Here is an 18,302-nt window from a genome sequence, read left to right as displayed (position 1 = left end):
GCCCCCTGGTGCCTGGCGGCTGCACAGACCCTTCCCCAAAGGCCGTGGCTGGGAGCACCCAGGCAGCTTTCCTCCTCAGGCATCTCTGAGCCTCCCCGCCAGCAGTTGAGCAGCTTGTTGGCAACTTTCCAGGGCCAAGACTAGCCTGGGGTGGACTGGGAAAGCGAGGTATGCCCTGCTCAATCCCAGGCTCCTGATCTGATCAGACACTGAAGTCCCCATTTGGCTCATCCTGTCACGCTAAGCCTGCAGCCATCCGGCAGCTTTAGGAAGAAAAGCAGTTCCAGCCCAAGCCAGATTGAACCTGCTAGGTGAGGGAGGGACAGCTTCTCCACCCAGGCTAGCCCGAGGAGCTAGGAGGGGGGTGAGGTGGCAGAGCCACGTTGCTCATCAGAGGACCCTAACATGGGCCTTTTGTGACCCAGCTTGGTGCAGAACACTGCCTGAAGACAAAAAGGCCTTTAGAAGAGTGACCCATACATGGCCTGGAAGAACTGGTGCCACCCAAGGAACACGGACAAAGAGCATTTCAGAGAGAAGAGGATTCCATGAAGTGGGCACAGAGAACTTTGTGGCTGCAGGAGGACGGAGTGGGGGGTGAGACCTGCAAAGGGAGGGCAGTTGCTGCATCAGTGACCCCGATGAGGTATGGGCAGAGCCAGGGCCAGGAAAATCGGCTGTGCAAATGAGCATGGAGTGGGAGCCTGGTGCAGGCCACTCTTAGGAATTTAAGATCTTGATTCTCCAGGGCGTGGGGAGTGGAAGGAGAGAACACAGTGGCTTGAGAAAGATGTGGGTGAGCCGGTGACCCTTTGGGAAATGGCCACTGCGGTGGGGAGGCCGTGGGGGAGTGGCGGTGGCAGAGAGGGCAAGGCCAAGGTTGAGGCCTCTGTTCCTGAGCCTGAGCTGTCCAGTTGGGTGGGGAAGCCTGTGCCAAGGCCAGTGGCAGGAACACGAGGGAGGGGTACTATCTCTACCCAGGCACTAGGAGTGCCTAGGCACCTGAGAATGCCGCTGTCTGTGTGGGTTCAGAGGGTGGCCAGGGTGAAGGCTGCTGGGGGACAGAGGTCTTGAAGGGTGGCTGAGAGAGAATGGTGTGGGTGACCTCTGGGATTCTGAGGTTTCCACACGTGCATGGGCAGGTCCAACAAGTCTTCGGACCTGACCCTACAGTGATACACTGTCCCTTGTCTGGTAATGACAGCACCTTCCAGCTGCCTTCCAATCTTTAGCCAACCTCTCACTTCTCCACATACCACTGCCAGCCCATGGGCTAGGGCCTGTTGGCCCACTGGCACCCTGCAGTGGCAATGGTCATCGTTATTTGCTGACCTCCTGCTGATGGTCAGAAGGCGCTTTCAGCCACCCGAGAGCGGGTTCCCAAGAAATATACGTACTAGCTGGAGCTCTGGCTGCTGTGCCCTGTGCCTGTGGTGTGTGCTCAGACCCAGCTGCCTGCGTGTGCTGATGGGGACAGTGAGGGGGAGGACTCAAGTGTCAGCTGATAGCCACAGGCTCTTTCCATCAGTCCAGTCCAGTTACTCCTCGATGGTTCACTCACCAAAGGTAGCCAACTGTGTCCTCCTGCGGTGTTCCAGGGAACAGAACCCCTTGAGAGCCAAGGTCCGGTTAGGGGCTGGTGTAGGGTGAAGGCTGTGAGCTGGGTCGGTGGGGGGGCGGGGGGGCTGCCATAGGACCCTTCCTGGTGGTATAGGCTGGCAAGCAGTGCTGGCCCTTGGACCCAGTGCTGTCTCGGGCCTGAGGCAGCCATCAATGGGGAGAGGCCTGGGTGGAGGCTACCCTCCAAGGGTGGCGGTTATTCTGTGAGGATCTGGGCAGCTGGAAGTGGGGTTGGGGCGCCTCCGAAGAGGCCTGGCACAATGAGCCTTGGAATTGGAATGAGCTGGAAACAAAGGGGAAGCCTAGGTCCACCTGGCAGGGCTTTGTCCTTCCAGTCCTGCAACCCAGCGGGGAAGGGGGACAAATGGGGCTGGGATCAGGGGTCATGGGACTGGCATGCAACCGCACAGGCCTGGAGCCTACTGAAAGGCAGAGCCCCCTCTCCAGCACAGCACCCCTTGCCTACCAGCTGTGGTCATTTGCAGACCCTCTGAATGGAGGATTTTTAAAAACATTTTATGTAATTTTTTTTTTTTCAGGGTAGGGTCTCGCTCTAGCCCAGGCTGACCTGGAATTCACTATATAGTCTCAGTCTATAAAAATTTTTATATTAGATTACTTTTTTGTTGTTGGAGACTACTTTTTTTTTTCCTGGTTTTTCAAGGTAGGGTCTCACTGTGGTCCAGGCTGACCTGGAATTCACTATGTAGTCCAGGGTGGCCTCAAATTTATGGTGATCCTCCTACCTCTGCCTCCCGAGTGGTGGGATTGAAGGCGTACGCCACCATGCCTGGCTACTTCTTGCTGTAAGTTGAGACAGACTCTTATATAGGCCAAGCTGGATTTGAGTTGATTTCCTGGCTGGGCTTCCCAAATACTGGAGTTACAGGGGTAAGCCTGTAACTACACCTGCCTTTGATTATTATAAAAATTAGTTTTATTTCTTTCTGTTTTTTTTTTTTTTTGATACAGGGTCTCATGTGTCCTAAGCTAGCCTCTAACCCATTATATAGCCTAGGGTAATCTTGAACTCCTGATCCTCCTGCTTCCATCTCTAGACAGCTGGGATTAGATGTGTGCACCACCATGCCCAGCTACGACCACTTTTAGACATCTAGTATTAAGCGTTCCCACACCCAGCTCCCTGTTACTGACCTCAGACGTTATTAAAATGGGGCATTTGTTGCAGCTAATGAATCTGCAGGGGTCCACTGTGAAGTCCAGCCCACACTTGACTCAGATTTCCACAGCTTTCTCTCATGCCCCTTTGCTGTCCCACTCTCCTGCATTGCATTTGACTTGCATGTAGCCTGTGACTATTTGCCAGGCATGGTTATTCTGGTGACCTTGATGGCTTTGGCGGCGGGGCTCACGGGGGCAGGGATGTGGAGTGTCAGTTGGATTCCGCCCTGGTTCCCTCTGGCTAGTTTTGACCTCAGGAAGTAAAGGGCCATGCTCATCCAGCCTGCTGGGCTCTGTGCTCTTAACATGGGCAGCATGGACTCTGACCACCTGGCTGAGGTGCACATGTCAGGTGTCCACGCCTTGAAGGAACTCTTTCTTCTTTCCAAATTGTTCTCTGTGCAAGGAGCACATCATGCCCACCGCCGGGGGCCGTGCCTGTCAAGATCCTATTCCAGTCACAAATACTAGAGCCAATGAGCTAACAAGGAGGCGAGATTTATTTTGGTTCACAATTTCAGAAGTTTCAAGCCACAGTCACTTGGCCTTTGTCATGTGATGAGGCAGAAAAGCCTGGCAGGGTAGAGCAAAGTTGATTAGAAAAAGGGGCTGGGGTCCCTATATCTCCTTGAAAGGCACACCCCCAACGACCTAACTTCCTCTCACTAAACCCTACCTTGTAAAGGTTCCATACCTCCCCGTAGCACCACAGGCTGAAGAACAAGCCTTTAACACATAGCTTTTAAAAAAATATTATTTAGGGGCTGGAGAGATGGCTTAGCGGTTAAGGCGCTTGCCTGCAAAGCCCAAGGATGCAGGTTCGATTCTCCAGGTCCCATGCAAACCAAATGCACAAGGTGGCACACACATCTGGAGTTCATTTGTGGTGGTGAGAGGCCCTAGCATGCCCACCCCCCTCTCTCAAATAAATAAATATTTAAAAAATATATTACTTAGGGGCTGGAGAGATGGCTTAGTGGTTAAGGCATTTGAATGCAAAGCCAAAGGACACAGGTTTGATTCCCCTGTACCCACATAAAGCCAGATGCACAGATAGCGCATGCATCTGGAGCTCATTTGCAGCAGCTAGAGGCCCTGGCATGTCCATTCTCTCTGCCTCCCACCCCCCATCCCTGCTTCTTTCTCATTCTCTCAAGTAAATGAATAAATAAATAAGTAAAATATTTTTAAAAATTATTCACTTGAGCTGGGCATGGTGGCACACACCTTTAATCCCAGTATTTGGGAGGCAGAGGTAGGAGGATCACCGTGAGTTTGCGGCTACCCTGAGACTACATAGTGATGCAGCTCTTTGTGCATTTGGCTTACAGGAGTATTGAAAAATCGAACCCGGGCCTGTAGGCTCTGCAAACAAGTGCCTTTAACCACTGAGCAATCTTTGCAGCCCCACACACAGCCTTTGAGATACAGTTAGCATGTAAACTATAACAGAGGAGAGTATGTTATGGAAGTTTTGTTCATTCTTTTCTACTTATTTATTTATCAACCAGTCATTGATTTGTGACAGTATAGCATGAATTTTTAAAAAAATATTTTATTTTTATTTATTTATTTGACAGTGAGAGAGAGAGAGAATGGACACACCAGGGCCTCCAGCTGCTGCACATGAACTCCAGACACGTGCATCTGGCTAATGTGGATCCTGGGGAATCGAACCTGGGTCCTTTGGCTTTGCAGGCAAATGCCTTAACCACTAAGCCATCTCTCCAGCCCTAGCATGAATTTTTATACTCATTTTTTGAGACAAGGTCTTGTTATGTGGCCCTGGCTGACCTGAAATTCCATAGGTAGTGTAGACTGGCTTCAAACTTGCAACAATCCTTCTGCCTCTGCTTTCTGAGTGCTGGGATTATAGGTGTGTGCCATTACATCCAGCTACATTTTGTACGTTTTGTATGTGTGTGTAGAGTATGTGTTGTATTGCACATGTGTGTGCACAGATGTGCGTGTGCTGTGTGTTTACATGTAGGCAAAAGGAGAGCTTTGGGGTGTCCTTCTCAATTGCTCATCCAGGTACTTCCTTGAGGTAGGCTTTTCCCCTCAATCCAGTGATTTTAGTCAGCACATCCCAGCAATTCTGCCTTCACACCTACTCCCTGTAGTGGGTTACTGACATGTGGGGTCATGACAAACTTTTTATGTGGGTTCTGGGGAGTCAAACGCACATGGTATCAGGCCTTCTCAGGCTCTCATGCTTAAGCAGCAAGCACTCTTAACCATCGACCCATCTCCCTGGCCCACATCCCTTGGTTTATAATCTCAGATTCCTCTATTTTGCTGCTCAATTTTTTTTTCTTTGACTATTGGAAGCTCTTTTAATTGGCTGCTGTGTTCCTTTTCTAAAATTTGCTTTTTGGCCCTGAGAAGGGAACCCAAGACTTCATGCATGCTAGGCATGTACTCTTCTACTGAGCAATACCCCCAGCCCGCTCCTGTGTCCCTTTTACACCTCCCCATCACTTTGTGTGTGGGTGGCATGTGCGTGTGTCTGAGCACGTCCTCATTTTCTGGCTCCATGCCCAGTTTATGTATTTCCTGCCCTGGGCCTTGAATGAGCCATTTCTCCAAGAAGCCATTCATTGGAGCATGCTCATTGTTACTTAACTAGTGTTTCTAGGCCCTCTAGGTAGAGCGACCAGGCTTACATAAGTACTTATCTGTGCTCATGCACTTATGTATAAACGCACACACACATTGGTACCGTATTAAGCTAAACATGAGTCAACATCGACATCTCTGACACTAATCTGTCACCACATGGATCATCCTAGCCTCTTCCCTTTCCCTCTGTAAACGTGACAAACCTGGCTCCCACCATTTGACACCAGGTACATAATTTTTTTTTTTTCCTAAACTATGTATTGACAAGTTCCATAAATATAGACAATATACCATGGTTGGTTTCCTCCCACCCTCTCCATTGAATCCCTTCTTCTTTCCAAATAGTCTTTCTTCTATTTTGATGTCATCATTTTTTCCCCTTCTTATTATGCAGGTCTTGTGTAGGTAGTGTCAGTCACTGTGAGGTTATGAATACCATGGCCACTTTGTGTCTGGAAGACAGCATTGCAAAGCACTCCTCCCCTACTTTTGGCTCTTGCATTTCTTCCCCCACCTTAGTAATGGTTCCTGAGCCTTGGAGGGTGTGATAGAGATGTCTCACTGCTCAACACTCCACGGTCACTTCTCCGTACTTTGGCCAGTTTTGACTCAACCCAGTGGTCACTGCCATCTGAAACGAGAAGCTTCTCTGACTAAAAGTGAGAGTAGCCGGGCGTGGTGGCGCACGCCTTTAATCCCAGCACTCGGGAGGCAGAGGTAGGAGGATTGCCATGAGTTCAAGGTCACCCTGAGATGACAGAGTTAATTCCAGGTCAGCCTGGACCAGAGTGAGACCCTACCTCAAAAAACCAAAAAAAAAAAAAAAAAAAAGTGAGAGTAGCATTAATATATGGAATAAACGTAAGTGTTTAGAGAGCAGATTGGTGGGCATAATATATTCATCTAGCCAGACAACAGTAGTACTTTCTCCCCTAGGGCTTATGTGGTGGTTTGATTCAGGTGTCCCCCATAAACTTAAGAGTTCTGAATGCTAGGTTCCCAGCTGAAGGATATTTGGGAATTAATGCCCCTTGGAGGCAGTGTATTGTTGGGGGTGGGCTTGTGGGTGTTATAGCCAGTTCCCCCAAGCGATTGTTTAGCACACTCTCCTGTTGCTAGCAAGCAACACCTTATGTTGGCCAGGGGGTGATATCCACCCTCTGCTCATGCCATCGTTTTCCACTGCCGTCGTGGAGTTTCCCCTTCAAGCTTGTAAGCCAAAATAAACCTCTTTTTCCCAGAAGCTGCTCTTGGTTGGGTGATTTCTACTAGCAATGCGAACCTAACTGCAACAGCTTATGACTTCCTCAGCCATAGGCTTTTGACCAGGTTTCCTGTACCAGGCAGGAATTCCTTCCCATGGATCAGACCTCAGATTCAATTAGAGAGCAATTGATTTCTCCCAAAACAGACATTACCCCCATTGCATCAATAGGTATATTTTGGTTGGCTGGCCTGTCGTAAAGCTTGCAGGCGGGGTTCACTGCGGGTTAAGACATTGATGACTCTTCTCCTCCCAAAGTCAGCTTGCTGTACTGCTCATTCCAGAATCCTGAGCTAGTTAAATGGGGGGGGGGCGGCATCAGGTAGGTACATAATTGTTTAATCGCACCTTTTGGGGTCAGACATCGCTACTGTTCCACCACAAGGTCCTTAATTGCACCTTTTGTTTTTAATCTTTTTATTTTTATTTATTTATTATTATTATTTTTTTTGGTTTTTCGAGGTAGGGTCTCACACTAGTCCAGGCTGACCTGGAATTTACTCTGTCGTCTCAGGGTGGCCTTGAACTCACAGTGACCCTCCTACCTCTGCCTCCCGAGTGCTGGGATTAAAGGCGTGCACCACCACGCCCGGCTAATCTTTTTATTTTTAAGACAAGGTCTTGCTATGTACTTCAGAATGGCCAGGAATTTACTATGTAGCCAAGTCTGACCTTGACCTTAAGGCAATTCTCCTGCCTCAACCTCCTGAGTCCTGGAATTAGAGGTGTAAGCCACCATATTTTGCCTACCTTGAGTCTTAAAAAAATGTTAAATTCATTGCTAATGATTAAACCCAAGGTCATGTGCTTACTACCACTGAGGCCGCCTCAGCTCTGGGTTTCATCTTACAGACCCTGCTCCTTCTGAATGACTTCCATCTGCCCCTTTCCCTGCATCAGTGAGGTTGTTTGTACATTTGTGATAGGCTCTTTTTGTCACAGTCTATGTTCTGTATCATGATGCCCCAACCTCCCAAAAGATCACTTTAAATCTCGCATCTACTATGGTTCCCTCTATGGTTCTGCCATCAAGTCCCATGGGTTTTGACTTCTGCTCAGTGTCAGCACAGAGTAATTTTTCTGCCCTCAAAATCCCCTATGCTTCTCTGACTCAAACACCATCTCTTCTGAAGCCCTGGCAACTGCTGATATGTTCCTATTCTGACAATTTTGCCTTTTCTAGAATGTTATATAAATGGAGTCAGATCATAGATGGTTGGTTCCCATTAGCAACACACACACACACACACATATACGTGCATATATATGTGCGTATATGATATATAGATACAGAGAGAGAGAGAGAGAGAGACAGAGAGAGAGAGAGCGCCTCATAGAGCTCAGGCTGGCCCCAAGCTTTCTATATAACTGAGGATGACCTCAAATTCCTGATCTCCCTGCCTCTACCTCCTGAGTGTGGGAATTACAGGTGTGTACCACCACATTGGGCTCATTAATATATTCTGAATATTCATATGTTTCTCTGCCTCGCTGCACAACTCTTTCCTCTTCCCCAGTGGCTAGTCTTCCACTGTCTGGATGGACCACACTCTATCCACTGAGCTACTAAAGGACCTCTTGCTTGCTTTCAGTCTTTGCCAATTATGAATAAAGCAGCTATAAGTATGCCTGTGCTATGTGGACATAAATTTTAAAATCCATGGAGTGAATTATCAAGGAGTATTATCACTGGATCATGTGATAAAAGGCAGCAGTCCAGGCAGAGTGGCTCATACCTGCAATCCCAGCACTCAGGAAGCTAAGGCAGGAGGATTGCTATGAGTTACAAGTCAGCTTGGGCTAGAGTGTGTGACCTTGTCTTAAAAAAGTAAAACCAAGCTGGGTGTGGTGGTGCACACCTTTAATCCCAGCACTCTGGAGGCAGAGGGAGGATTGTCATAAGTTCGAGGCCACCCTGAGTCTACATAGTGAATTCCAGGTCAGCCTGAGCTAGAGTGAGGCCCTACCTCAAAAATAAAATAAAATAAAATAAAATAAAATAAAATAAAATAAAATAAAATAAAATAAAATAAAATAAAAGCAAAATCAGGGCTGGGGAGATGGCTTAGCGGTTAAGGCGTTTGCCTGCAAAGTCAAAGGATCCCGGTTCAATTCTCCAGGACCCACATAAGCCAGATGTACAAGGGGCGCATGTGTCTGGAGTTTGTAGTGGCTGGAGGCCTTGGCACGACCATTCTCTCTCTCTCTTTCAATCTCTCAAATAAATAAATATTTCAAAAATATATTCTAAAAAAGCAAAACCAGGGGTGGAGAGATGGCTTAGCAGTTAAGGTGCTTGCCTGCAAAGCCAAAGGACCCAGATTCAATTCCCCAGCACCCACATAAAGCCAAATGCACAAGGTGGCACATGCATCTGGAGTTCATTTGCAGTGGCCAGAGGCACTGGTGCACCCATTCTCTCTCTCTATTTGCCTCTTTCTCTCAAATATATAAATAAAATATTATTAAGAAAACAAGGGGCTTGAGAAATGGCTCAGCAATTAAAGGTGCTTGCTTGCAAAAGACATGATGGCCTGGGTTTAATTCCCCAGTACTCATGTAAAGCCAACTGCTTTTTAAAAAAGTGACACATGCAACTGGAGTTTGTTTGTAGTGGCAAAGGGCCCTGGCATGCCAATTCTCTCTCTTTTTCTCTCATCTCTCTCTGCTTGCAAATAGATAAGTAATAATATTTTATTAAGCCAGGTGTGGTGATGCATGCCTTTAATCCAAGCACTCTGGAGGCAGAGGTAGGAGGATCACTGTGAGTTCGAGGCTAGCCTAAGATTACATAGTGAATTCCAGGTCAGCCTGGGCTAGAGTGAGACCCTACCTCAAAAAAAAAAAAATTATAACAAAACAAAACCAGGAGCTGAAGCTGAATGGTTAACAGCACTTTCCATGCAAGCATGAGGGCCTGAGACCACTGGAGTTTCATTCCCCAGCACCTCTGTAAACAACTGGGTATGGCCATTATGCCTATAGCCCCAGTCCTATGGGGAACAGAGACTGGAGAATCACTGGGGACTGCGAAAAAAAAATGGCAGCTCCAGAATCAGTGAGAGATTGCATCCCAAGGAAACATGCAGATGAGTGATGGTGGGACACGCCTGACATTCTCTTCTGGCCTCTGCTCACATGTGCAACAGATGCTGCACACACACACACACACACACACACACACACACACGTACATACACCCCTACCCAAGGGGCTGGGAAGATCTCAATGGTTAGGGCTGCTTGCTTGCAGAGCTTGACAGCCTAGATTCAGTTCCCCTAACCCAGGTACAGCCAGATGCACAAAGTGGTGTATGCGTAAGGAGTTTATTTGCAAGAGGCCCTGGTATGCCCATTCCTTCTCTCTTTGCAAATGGATGCAAATATATTTTTTTAAATTTTTATTAACATTTTCCATGATTATAAAATCTATCCCATGGTAATTCCCTCCCTCCCCACCCCCACACTTTCCCATTTGAAAATCCATTGGATGCAAGTATTTTTTAAAGAAAAATCCCTACCCAAAGCAAACAAGAAAAGAACTGGGGCTAGAGAGATGACCCAGCAGTTAAGGCACTTGCTTGCAAAGCCTAACGACCAGGGTTTGATTCCTCAGTATCCACATAAAGCCCAGTGCACAGTGGCACATGTGTCTGGGGTTCGTTTGCAGTGGCTGGAAGCCCTGGTGCGCCCATTCTTTCTCTTGTGTGTGTGTCTCTCTGTGTTTCTGCCTGCGAATAAATAAATAAAATTAAAATTAAAAATAAAAGAACTGCTAACCTGTCTTCATTCCCAGTTTTCATTCCGACCAGCAGTGGGCAGTATTCTGGCTATTTGCTCTTCAAAGTCTCTGCAGGCAAATTGTTTGTCCTTCCTGTTCTGGCTTTGGCCATTCTGATCGGTGTCTAAGAGTGTTCTCGGAATTTTCAAATCCCCAGTGAGATATAGTGTTATACATCTTTTTTACGTGTTTACTTGCCTATTGGATTTCTGTTTCGGTGAGGTGTCTCTTCAGATATTTTGCCCATTTTTCAAAAATTCGATCGCTCATTTTCTTATTGCTAAGCTTTCAGAGTTCCTTATGTATTTTGGGCAATAGTTCTTTATTAGATATGAACTCTGCATAGATTTCCCCAGCCGGTAGTTCTGTAGCTTGACACTCGGATTCCCTGTGTCTCTGTTTCTCAGTCTCTTTCTCTTCCCTCCCTGTCTCCCTCTCTCTCCAGGTTCTCATGATGTAGCTAGACTCCAACTCACCATCCTTCTGCCTCCACTCCTCAATTGCTTGGCTAGCAGACATGCACTACCACACCCAAATCAGTCCCTTAACAACATTGCTTGCAGAATACACATGTTTAATTTTGCTACAGAACAACTTCTCATTTTTCCTTCACAGCTCATGCTTTCCATTTTATTTTATTTATTTGAGAGAGAGGAGAGAGAGAAAGAAAGAACGGGGGCTCCAGGGCCTCTAGCCACTGCAAACAAACTCCAGACTCATATGCCACCTTGTGCATCTGCCTTTAAGTGGGCACTGGGGAATAAACCCGGGTCCTTAGGCTTTGCAGGCAAGCGCCTTAACCTCAACCTCTGAGCCATCTGTCCAGCCCCATGTTTTCCATTTTGACTCTAAAAAATAATCAGCAAACGCAAAACAACGCAGACTTTGTGTTTTCTTCTAGAAGTTTTTATAGATTTGCATTTTACATTTCTGTCTCTGCCCCATTTTGAGTTAATTTTTGTGTAAGGCATCCCCTGAAAGGGCTCTGACAGACTTTATTTATTGCCCCTGACATCCAACACACACACACACACACACACACACACACACACACACACACACACACACCTTGACGTTGACATCCACGTTATTTCAACAGTTTTCTACCATTGCAAGCAGTGTAATTACTGGTGTATCATAAATACTGATGTCAAACAAAAACTGTGACATCATCTTGTTTTTGAGACAAGGTCTTTTTTCTTTAATTCACTATGTAGTCTCAGGGTGGCCTTGAACTCATGGTGATCCTCCTGCCTCTGCCTCCCATGTGCTGGGATTAAAGGCATGCACCACCACACCCAGCTTGAGAGGAGATCTCTTGTAGCTCAAGATGTCCTTGATCCCACTCTTCCTGCCTCTACCTTCCAAGTGTTGGGATTACAGGTGTATGCCATCACTTCTAGATTGCAACATCTTTTTTTCCTTTCTTTCTTTCTTTCTTTCTTTCTTTTTTTTTTTTTGTAGATGAAATCTCAGTACATTGCTCAAGCTGACTTTGAACTCTTAAGCTCAAGTAAGGCTCCTGCTTCACCCTCCCTTGTAGCTGGGACTATAGACCCTTGCCATTGTGCTAGGCATGTGATATTTTTTTTTTCAAGGTGGGGTCTCACTCTAGCCAAGGCTTAAACTAGAACTCACTGTGTATCCCCAGGCTGGCCTTGAATTCCTACCTCCTACCTTAGCCTCCTCAGTTCTGGGATTAAAGGTGTCCACCTAGCATGACATCATTTTTCACATGAGGCCAACAGCATCAAAATGGTTCCATGAATATATACCATATCCATTTTAGGCCATTTCTGTGGCATCTCTTCATGTGGGTAATATTTCGTTACAAGTCACATTGCTCTGAAACAAATAGGTAATATGTATGATATACTTGTGAAATGTCACTTGTGGAATAGCATGAATGTGGAGCAGAGCACATCAGAGTATAGGACATTCTAGGCAGAAACCCCCAGGAATCCACAGGGATACCCACTGAGCTGAACTTCTTGCAAGTGTTCAGGCCTCCTTTTCACTCCTTTTTCCTTTTCAGGCCTTTTGGATTGGGCAGGGGCTCTCAGTGAACAAGGTAGGGCAGGAGAGCTGCTGGAGTTTGGTCTGAGTTTTCAACTTATGAACACAGTGCATACAGGAGGTGAGGTCTGGAAAGATGGTTTCTAAATAACTCTTCCTGCATCATGGGCCCAGCGAAGACTTTGTGTTATGTCAGGGTCCCTTGTACTGCTCTGAAGACTGGACTCAGAAAGTCACCCTTAGCTCTTGTGACACAAGCTTGTGTGAATTCCTACTTCTCCTCCTCCTCCTTCTCCTCCTCCTTCTTTTGGTTTTTTTGAGGTAGGATCTCACTCTAGCCCAGACTGACCAGATTGCTTCTTAAAAAAATATTTTTGGATGCTGGATGTGGTGGCACACACCTTTAATCCCAGCACTTGGGAGGCAAAGGTAGGAGGATCACCATGAGGCTGCCCTGAAACTACATAGTGAATTCCAGGTCAGCCTGGGCTAAAGCGAGACCCTACCTTAAAAAAAAAAAAAAAAAGAAAGAAAAAAATTGGGGCTGGAGAGATGGCTCAAAGCCTAAGGACCAGAGTTTGATACCCCAGTACCCATGTAAAGCCAGATGCTCAAGGTGGCACATGTGTCTGGAGTTTGTTTGTAGTGGCTAGAGGCCTTGATACACCTATTCTCCCTGTCTCTCTCCAATAAATAAATAAAATACTTAATTTTTAAAATTTAGTTGAGAAAGACAGACAGACACACAGAGAGAGTGAGTATAGGTGCACCAAGGCCTCCTGCCACTGCAAAGGAACTCCAAATGCATTCACCACTTTTTTTTGTTTGTTTTTGTTTTTCGAGGTAGGGTCTCACTCTAGCCCAGGCTGACCTGAAATTCATATGTATTCTCAGGGTGGCCTCGAACTCATGGTGATCCTCCTACCTCTGCCTCCCAAGTGCTGGGATTAAAGGCATGTGCCACCACGCCCTGCGCATTCACCACTTTTTGCATCTGGCTTTATTGGTTGTTAGGTTTTGCTGGCAAGTGCCTTAACTGCGGAGCCATCTCTCTAGCCCTGGATGTGCTTCTGTGACAGCCAGGAGACCCCCTCCCAGAGGGGCATAGACTTGTGATGGGGCTGTATGGTGTGTGTGGAGTGAGGCATGGGGGGAATCCTCTGCGGAGGGAAAGTTGATGTCATTCTGCGTGTGTTCCCCTGGATTTGGTCAGGAGTGACGCACTTCCTGGGAGGCAATGTGGTGTCCAGAAGGACCTGACAAAGAGGGTGATTTTGCAGTGATGGGTGTTCTCAGGAGGAGGGGGTGTCACGTCCCAGGAAATCAACAGGTAGAGGCAAGGGCTTGTCTTGAGGGGGGCCAGAATGCTAGCCAGATCCATGGAGTGAGCAGTAAGCTGGGCAGACATCTGGGCCAACAAAGTCGAACTGAAGAAGGGAGAGAGTCGGGGGAAAGGGGTCGGAGAATCCTTACTGACTGTTGCGGGTGCTGGTGGAGAAGTAGGTCAGGGCAGGGCATGGTGGTGGCATTGGAGCGGCAGGGGCCGGGGACTAGGACAGGAGCCTGCTGTACACTAAATGGCCTGGGCAGCCTGTTTGTGGAGAGGCTGTCAAAAGCAGAGCCCGCTAAGTAAGGAGCCATGCCAACATGTGGATGCATTTCTGGACGAAGTCACCGGCGGTGTCGAGGCCCCCTGGGCCACCTAGTGGGCCACCAAGGGACAGGAGCCGCCAGGGCCAGCAGGCACCAGCCAGGAGGCAGGCGGTGGTGGCCAGAGCCCGGGAATTGCCTTACAAGGCGCCTTGCAGCGCTGCCGCCGGGCAGCTACCGCGTGCTCGGCCGGCCGCGGCCCGCGGGGGCGCGCGCCGAGGGGGCGGGGCCGGCGGGGCGCGGGCGGGGGGCTCGGCGCCGCAGCCACTGCGCTAGGCGACGTCGCAGCGCCGCCGGCTCCAGGTCCGCACCTGCCGCTCTGGGCTGGGGGCGGGCGGGGACGTACGCGCTCCAGGCCCGCGGCAGCCTCGGCTCGGCACGCCCTCCCTCGCGCACACCTGTCACGCCTGGCGCGCCTCCTGCCTGCACGAGCGCGGCCCACGCAGCTCGGGACGCGGGCGGTCGAGTCCCACCACGCCGAGGCGCAGCGGGGGCCGAGCTGCGACCGGGCGACTGCGTGGGTGGCTGTGGTCGTGACAGGTGGTTGCGAGCCGAGTCGCAGGTGCCTTCAGGCGGGTCGGTGGACTGGGTGGTGCGCGCCTGTGGCTGTGTGTCGTGGTGGCGGGTCTGGTGGGAGAGGGGCCTGAGCCTTGTGGTTGTAGGTAGGCCCTCAGGTTCCAGGATGGGAGGGCATGGAACCTTCTGGAAAACAGCCTATGGTGCTGGCTTAAATGTGTGGAGGCGGAGAGGGGGGTGCTCGGGTGTCGGTCGCCGTCTGTCTGGATGCTGGAGTGGGGGGCTGCACCGGCTGGCCGCAAGTATGGGCAGCCTCGGTTGGAGTGTGGTCCTGGCCGTGGGGGAGGGGAGCGGGGGCCTTCATTCTGAGTTGGGGGGACGGTCGGGCCCGGTGGCACACGGCGCTGCTCGTTGCCAAGGAGCCTCCCTCCACCTCCCCGCCCCTTGTAGACATGCTGCTGCTCAAAAAGCACACGGAGGACATCAGCAGTGTCTATGAGATCCGGGAGAAGCTGGGCTCGTGAGTATGCGCACCGGGCTGCGGAAGAGATTGCTGGAGTATGTGAGGCGCGTGCACGTGTGAGTGAATAAGCCAAGGAGCAAGCGAGGGGGCTTGAGTGTGGGAGGGTGGGAGTGGATTGTGAGGTGTGGGGGAGGTGGTTTGTGCATGTTGGTGGATGTGATTGTGAGTGTGTGAGAGTTGGTGCACACAGGTGGGCGTGTACTGCAGTGGGTGGTGTGTGTCCCCGGGTCTCCCTTCTCTGCTCTCCCTCCCCCTCTCACATCCATCTTTCCCTCTCTTCTTGCCTCCCACGATCTGGCTCTGCGACAGGGGTGCCTTCTCCGAGGTGATGCTGGCCCAGGAGAGGGGCTCTGCTCACCTCGTGGCCCTGAAGTGTATCCCCAAGAAGGCGCTGCGGGGCAAGGAGGCCCTGGTGGAGAATGAAATCGCGGTGCTCCGCAGGTGCGCCCACCTGTCCTCAGCTCTTAGAGCCCCGTGGTGGGAGGTTGAGCCATCTAGGTTAGCCAGGCCTGTTTGCTACCCGCAGGGGGGCTTTTGTCAGTCTTTTTCTTTCTGAGTCTGCCTGTCTCCATGGCAACATTAGAGACACCGTATACATCAGTGGCTTTGCAAATGGCCTTCAAAAGTGTGTGTCCTAGAAAGGCCTGGAGTAGGGGCGGGCCAATGGGAGCTCTGGTAGGAAATGGGTAGCCCAGGAAGTGGAAGAAAAGAGGGAGGAGGCTCCTGACAGAGCTCTTCAGGACAGGGGACTATGGTGTCCACAAGGAGCTTTTTCTCACTGTTTCAGGGTCAGCCACCCCAACATTGTGGCTCTAGAGGACGTCCATGAGAGCCCTTCCCACCTCTACTTGGCCATGGAGCTGTGAGGAGGCTGTTGGGGGGGCTGGTCAGGAGGGAAGTGCTGCCTGGGCTCTGTGCCTGCGTCACCCGACCTCCTGTCTCCCTTCCCGGCACACAGAGTGACAGGTGGCGAGCTGTTTGACCGCATCATGGAGCGGGGCTCCTACACAGAGAAGGATGCCAGCCACCTGGTGGGTCAGGTCCTGGGTGCCGTCTCCTACCTGCACAGCCTGGGTATTGTGCACCGGGACCTCAAGGTGCCTGACTGCAGCCCCCACACCCCTATTCTGTTCCCCTTGACTGCAAGTGAGGTCTTTCCCAGCATCCCTTTTCATGAGGGTCAGGGACAGTTGAGGGTGCCGAGGCTCACCCAGTCCCAGCACAAAGAGCCATTCAGGGACTGATATGGCCTCTTCTGTGGTCCCATGTTTCACAGCCTGAAAACCTCCTCTATGCCACACCTTTTGAGGACTCCAAGATCATGGTATCTGACTTTGGCCTCTCCAAAATCCAGGCTGGTAACATGCTAGGCACAGCCTGTGGGACCCCAGGATATGTGGGTAAGAAGAATGGAAGGGTTCTCTGAGCTCACTGGGGGGCAGGAGGTTCCTGGGGACACCAAAGCTTCGGGGGGACTGGGGTGGCTGCTGCCTCTGGTTGTCTATTCGTAGGGCTGAATAGGTGTACCAAGTGGAGCCTCAAGGGCACAGCACGGGCATGTGTTCGTGCATGTGTGTAAGTGTTTCTGTCTGCCTCTGGCCACCAGCCCCAGAGCTCCTGGAGCAGAAACCCTATGGGAAGGCCGTAGATGTGTGGGCCCTGGGTGTCATCTCCTACATCTTGTGAGTGACCACTGGGACAGCTCCACTGCTGCCTGCCTGCCCCTGCTGGGTGGGGGAGGGGTGGACAGCCGCTGATTCATCTGTGGGTGCCAGGCTGTGTGGGTACCCCCCCTTCTACGACGAGAGCGACCCCGAACTCTTCAGCCAGATCCTGAGGGCCAGCTACGAGTTTGACTCTCCCTTTTGGGATGACATCTCAGAATCAGGTGAGCGTGAGGCTGGCCCTGTGCTAGTGAGTGACAAGGGGGACAGGGACAGGGCAGGCTAACATTGACCCCTGCTCCAGCCAAAGACTTCATTCGGCACCTTCTGGAGCGCGACCCTCAGAAGAGGTTCACCTGCCAACAGGCCTTACAGCACCTTTGGTGAGTCAGGACCCCTGGCAGGTGGCACTGGGCCTGGAGAGACATGCTGGGCTGACTTTCCGCCTTCTTTCAGGATCTCTGGGGATGCAGCCTTGGACAAGGACATCCTGGGCTCAGTCAGTGAGCAGATCCAGAAGAATTTTGCTCGGACCCACTGGAAGGTCAGCGCAGAGAGAGCGTCATCCCCATGTTTCAGGGTGCGGCCAGTGAAGTCCTTGCAGCCATGGTTTGGCCTCACTCTTTTCTCTCTCCACAGCGAGCTTTCAATGCCACCTCGTTCCTGCGCCACATCCGTAAGCTGGGGCAGAGCCCAGAGGGTGAAGAGGGCTCTCGGCAGCGTATGACCCGTCACAGCCACCCAGGCCTTCAGGCTGGCCAGCCCCCCAAGTGGTGACCCCCAGGTGTGTGTGGGCGCTGTACTCCTGGGAGCTGATTCCTTGGAGGGCCTAGAGGGAGGTGGTGCTCCATGTGGCTGGTAGTGAAGTGGGATTCAGAGGATCGAGGGCACTGAGTGCCAGTAGAGGAGAAACCAGGCAGAGGTAACAGCAGGTGGCCTATGCTAAGTGGCATGGACCCCCCCCCCCCCGAGAGCCTCTGCCTAGTGAAGAAAAGCCAAAGGTTGACTAAGAGAGGGAGGCACAGGAAGAATGACACCTCCTAACACCCCCTTTCCTCTGTGTCTTTCCCTCCACCCCAGGCAGATGCGAAGGAAGGCCAAGCACCTGACCCCAGCTTTCCTTTCCTTGGGCTCTTTGGTCCCCTTCCTCAGCCCTCTTACCTTGCTGGCCTCTGCTGGAGACTTGGAGACTGGATGTAGCACATGGCTGTGGAGCAAGGGGCGCCCCAGTCTGCCCCCAGGCCCTATCCTCACCTGGGGTGGAAGCTTCCTTCCCCTGTTGCTGCCAGCCTCTCCGGAAGTGAGGAGGGTTGGTCGGCGGACTCCCGGGGCTGCCCTTCCTGCACTTTGCACGCGCACGCGCTTTCCTGAGCTTGGCTGACTGTGGGTGGTCCCGCTTGTGCTGCAGCCCTCCAGCCCTCCAGCCCCTCCCAGTTTCCCCCAATCAATAAACAAGACAGAGCAA

General features: G+C 50.7%; 1 protein-coding gene across 4 annotated transcripts in view; it reads left to right on the top strand.

Moving 5' to 3' along the window:
• Pnck (pregnancy up-regulated nonubiquitous CaM kinase) overlaps positions 1-18,302 on the top strand; it is a 20,172-nt gene extending 1,870 nt beyond the window's left edge. The window contains exons 3-15 of one of the 4 annotated variants that reach the window (XM_045140092.1): positions 190-311; positions 426-597; positions 15,101-15,170; positions 15,483-15,614; positions 15,961-16,035; positions 16,132-16,270; positions 16,450-16,573; positions 16,780-16,855; positions 16,949-17,061; positions 17,142-17,220; positions 17,294-17,381; positions 17,477-17,621; positions 17,918-18,302. In XM_045140092.1, the coding sequence (XP_044996027.1) occupies positions 549-597; positions 15,101-15,170; positions 15,483-15,614; positions 15,961-16,035; positions 16,132-16,270; positions 16,450-16,573; positions 16,780-16,855; positions 16,949-17,061; positions 17,142-17,220; positions 17,294-17,381; positions 17,477-17,614 (1,083 nt within the window). In that variant the 5' untranslated portion in view covers positions 190-311; positions 426-548 and the 3' untranslated portion in view covers positions 17,615-17,621; positions 17,918-18,302. Of the gene's footprint in view, positions 1-189; positions 312-425; positions 598-14,394; positions 14,438-14,563; positions 14,697-15,100; positions 15,171-15,482; positions 15,615-15,960; positions 16,036-16,131; positions 16,271-16,449; positions 16,574-16,779; positions 16,856-16,948; positions 17,062-17,141; positions 17,221-17,293; positions 17,382-17,476; positions 17,622-17,917 lie in introns of those variants that run through there. The other 3 variants (XM_045140094.1, XM_004672070.2, XM_045140093.1) reach the window with 3 other exon arrangements.

This window comes from Jaculus jaculus, chromosome X, assembly GCF_020740685.1.
Source record: "Jaculus jaculus isolate mJacJac1 chromosome X, mJacJac1.mat.Y.cur, whole genome shotgun sequence".
NCBI lineage: Eukaryota > Metazoa > Chordata > Mammalia > Rodentia > Dipodidae > Jaculus > Jaculus jaculus.
The sequence above is the reverse complement of the archived record's forward strand: the minus strand, read 5'-3'. Positions and strand labels throughout refer to the sequence as shown.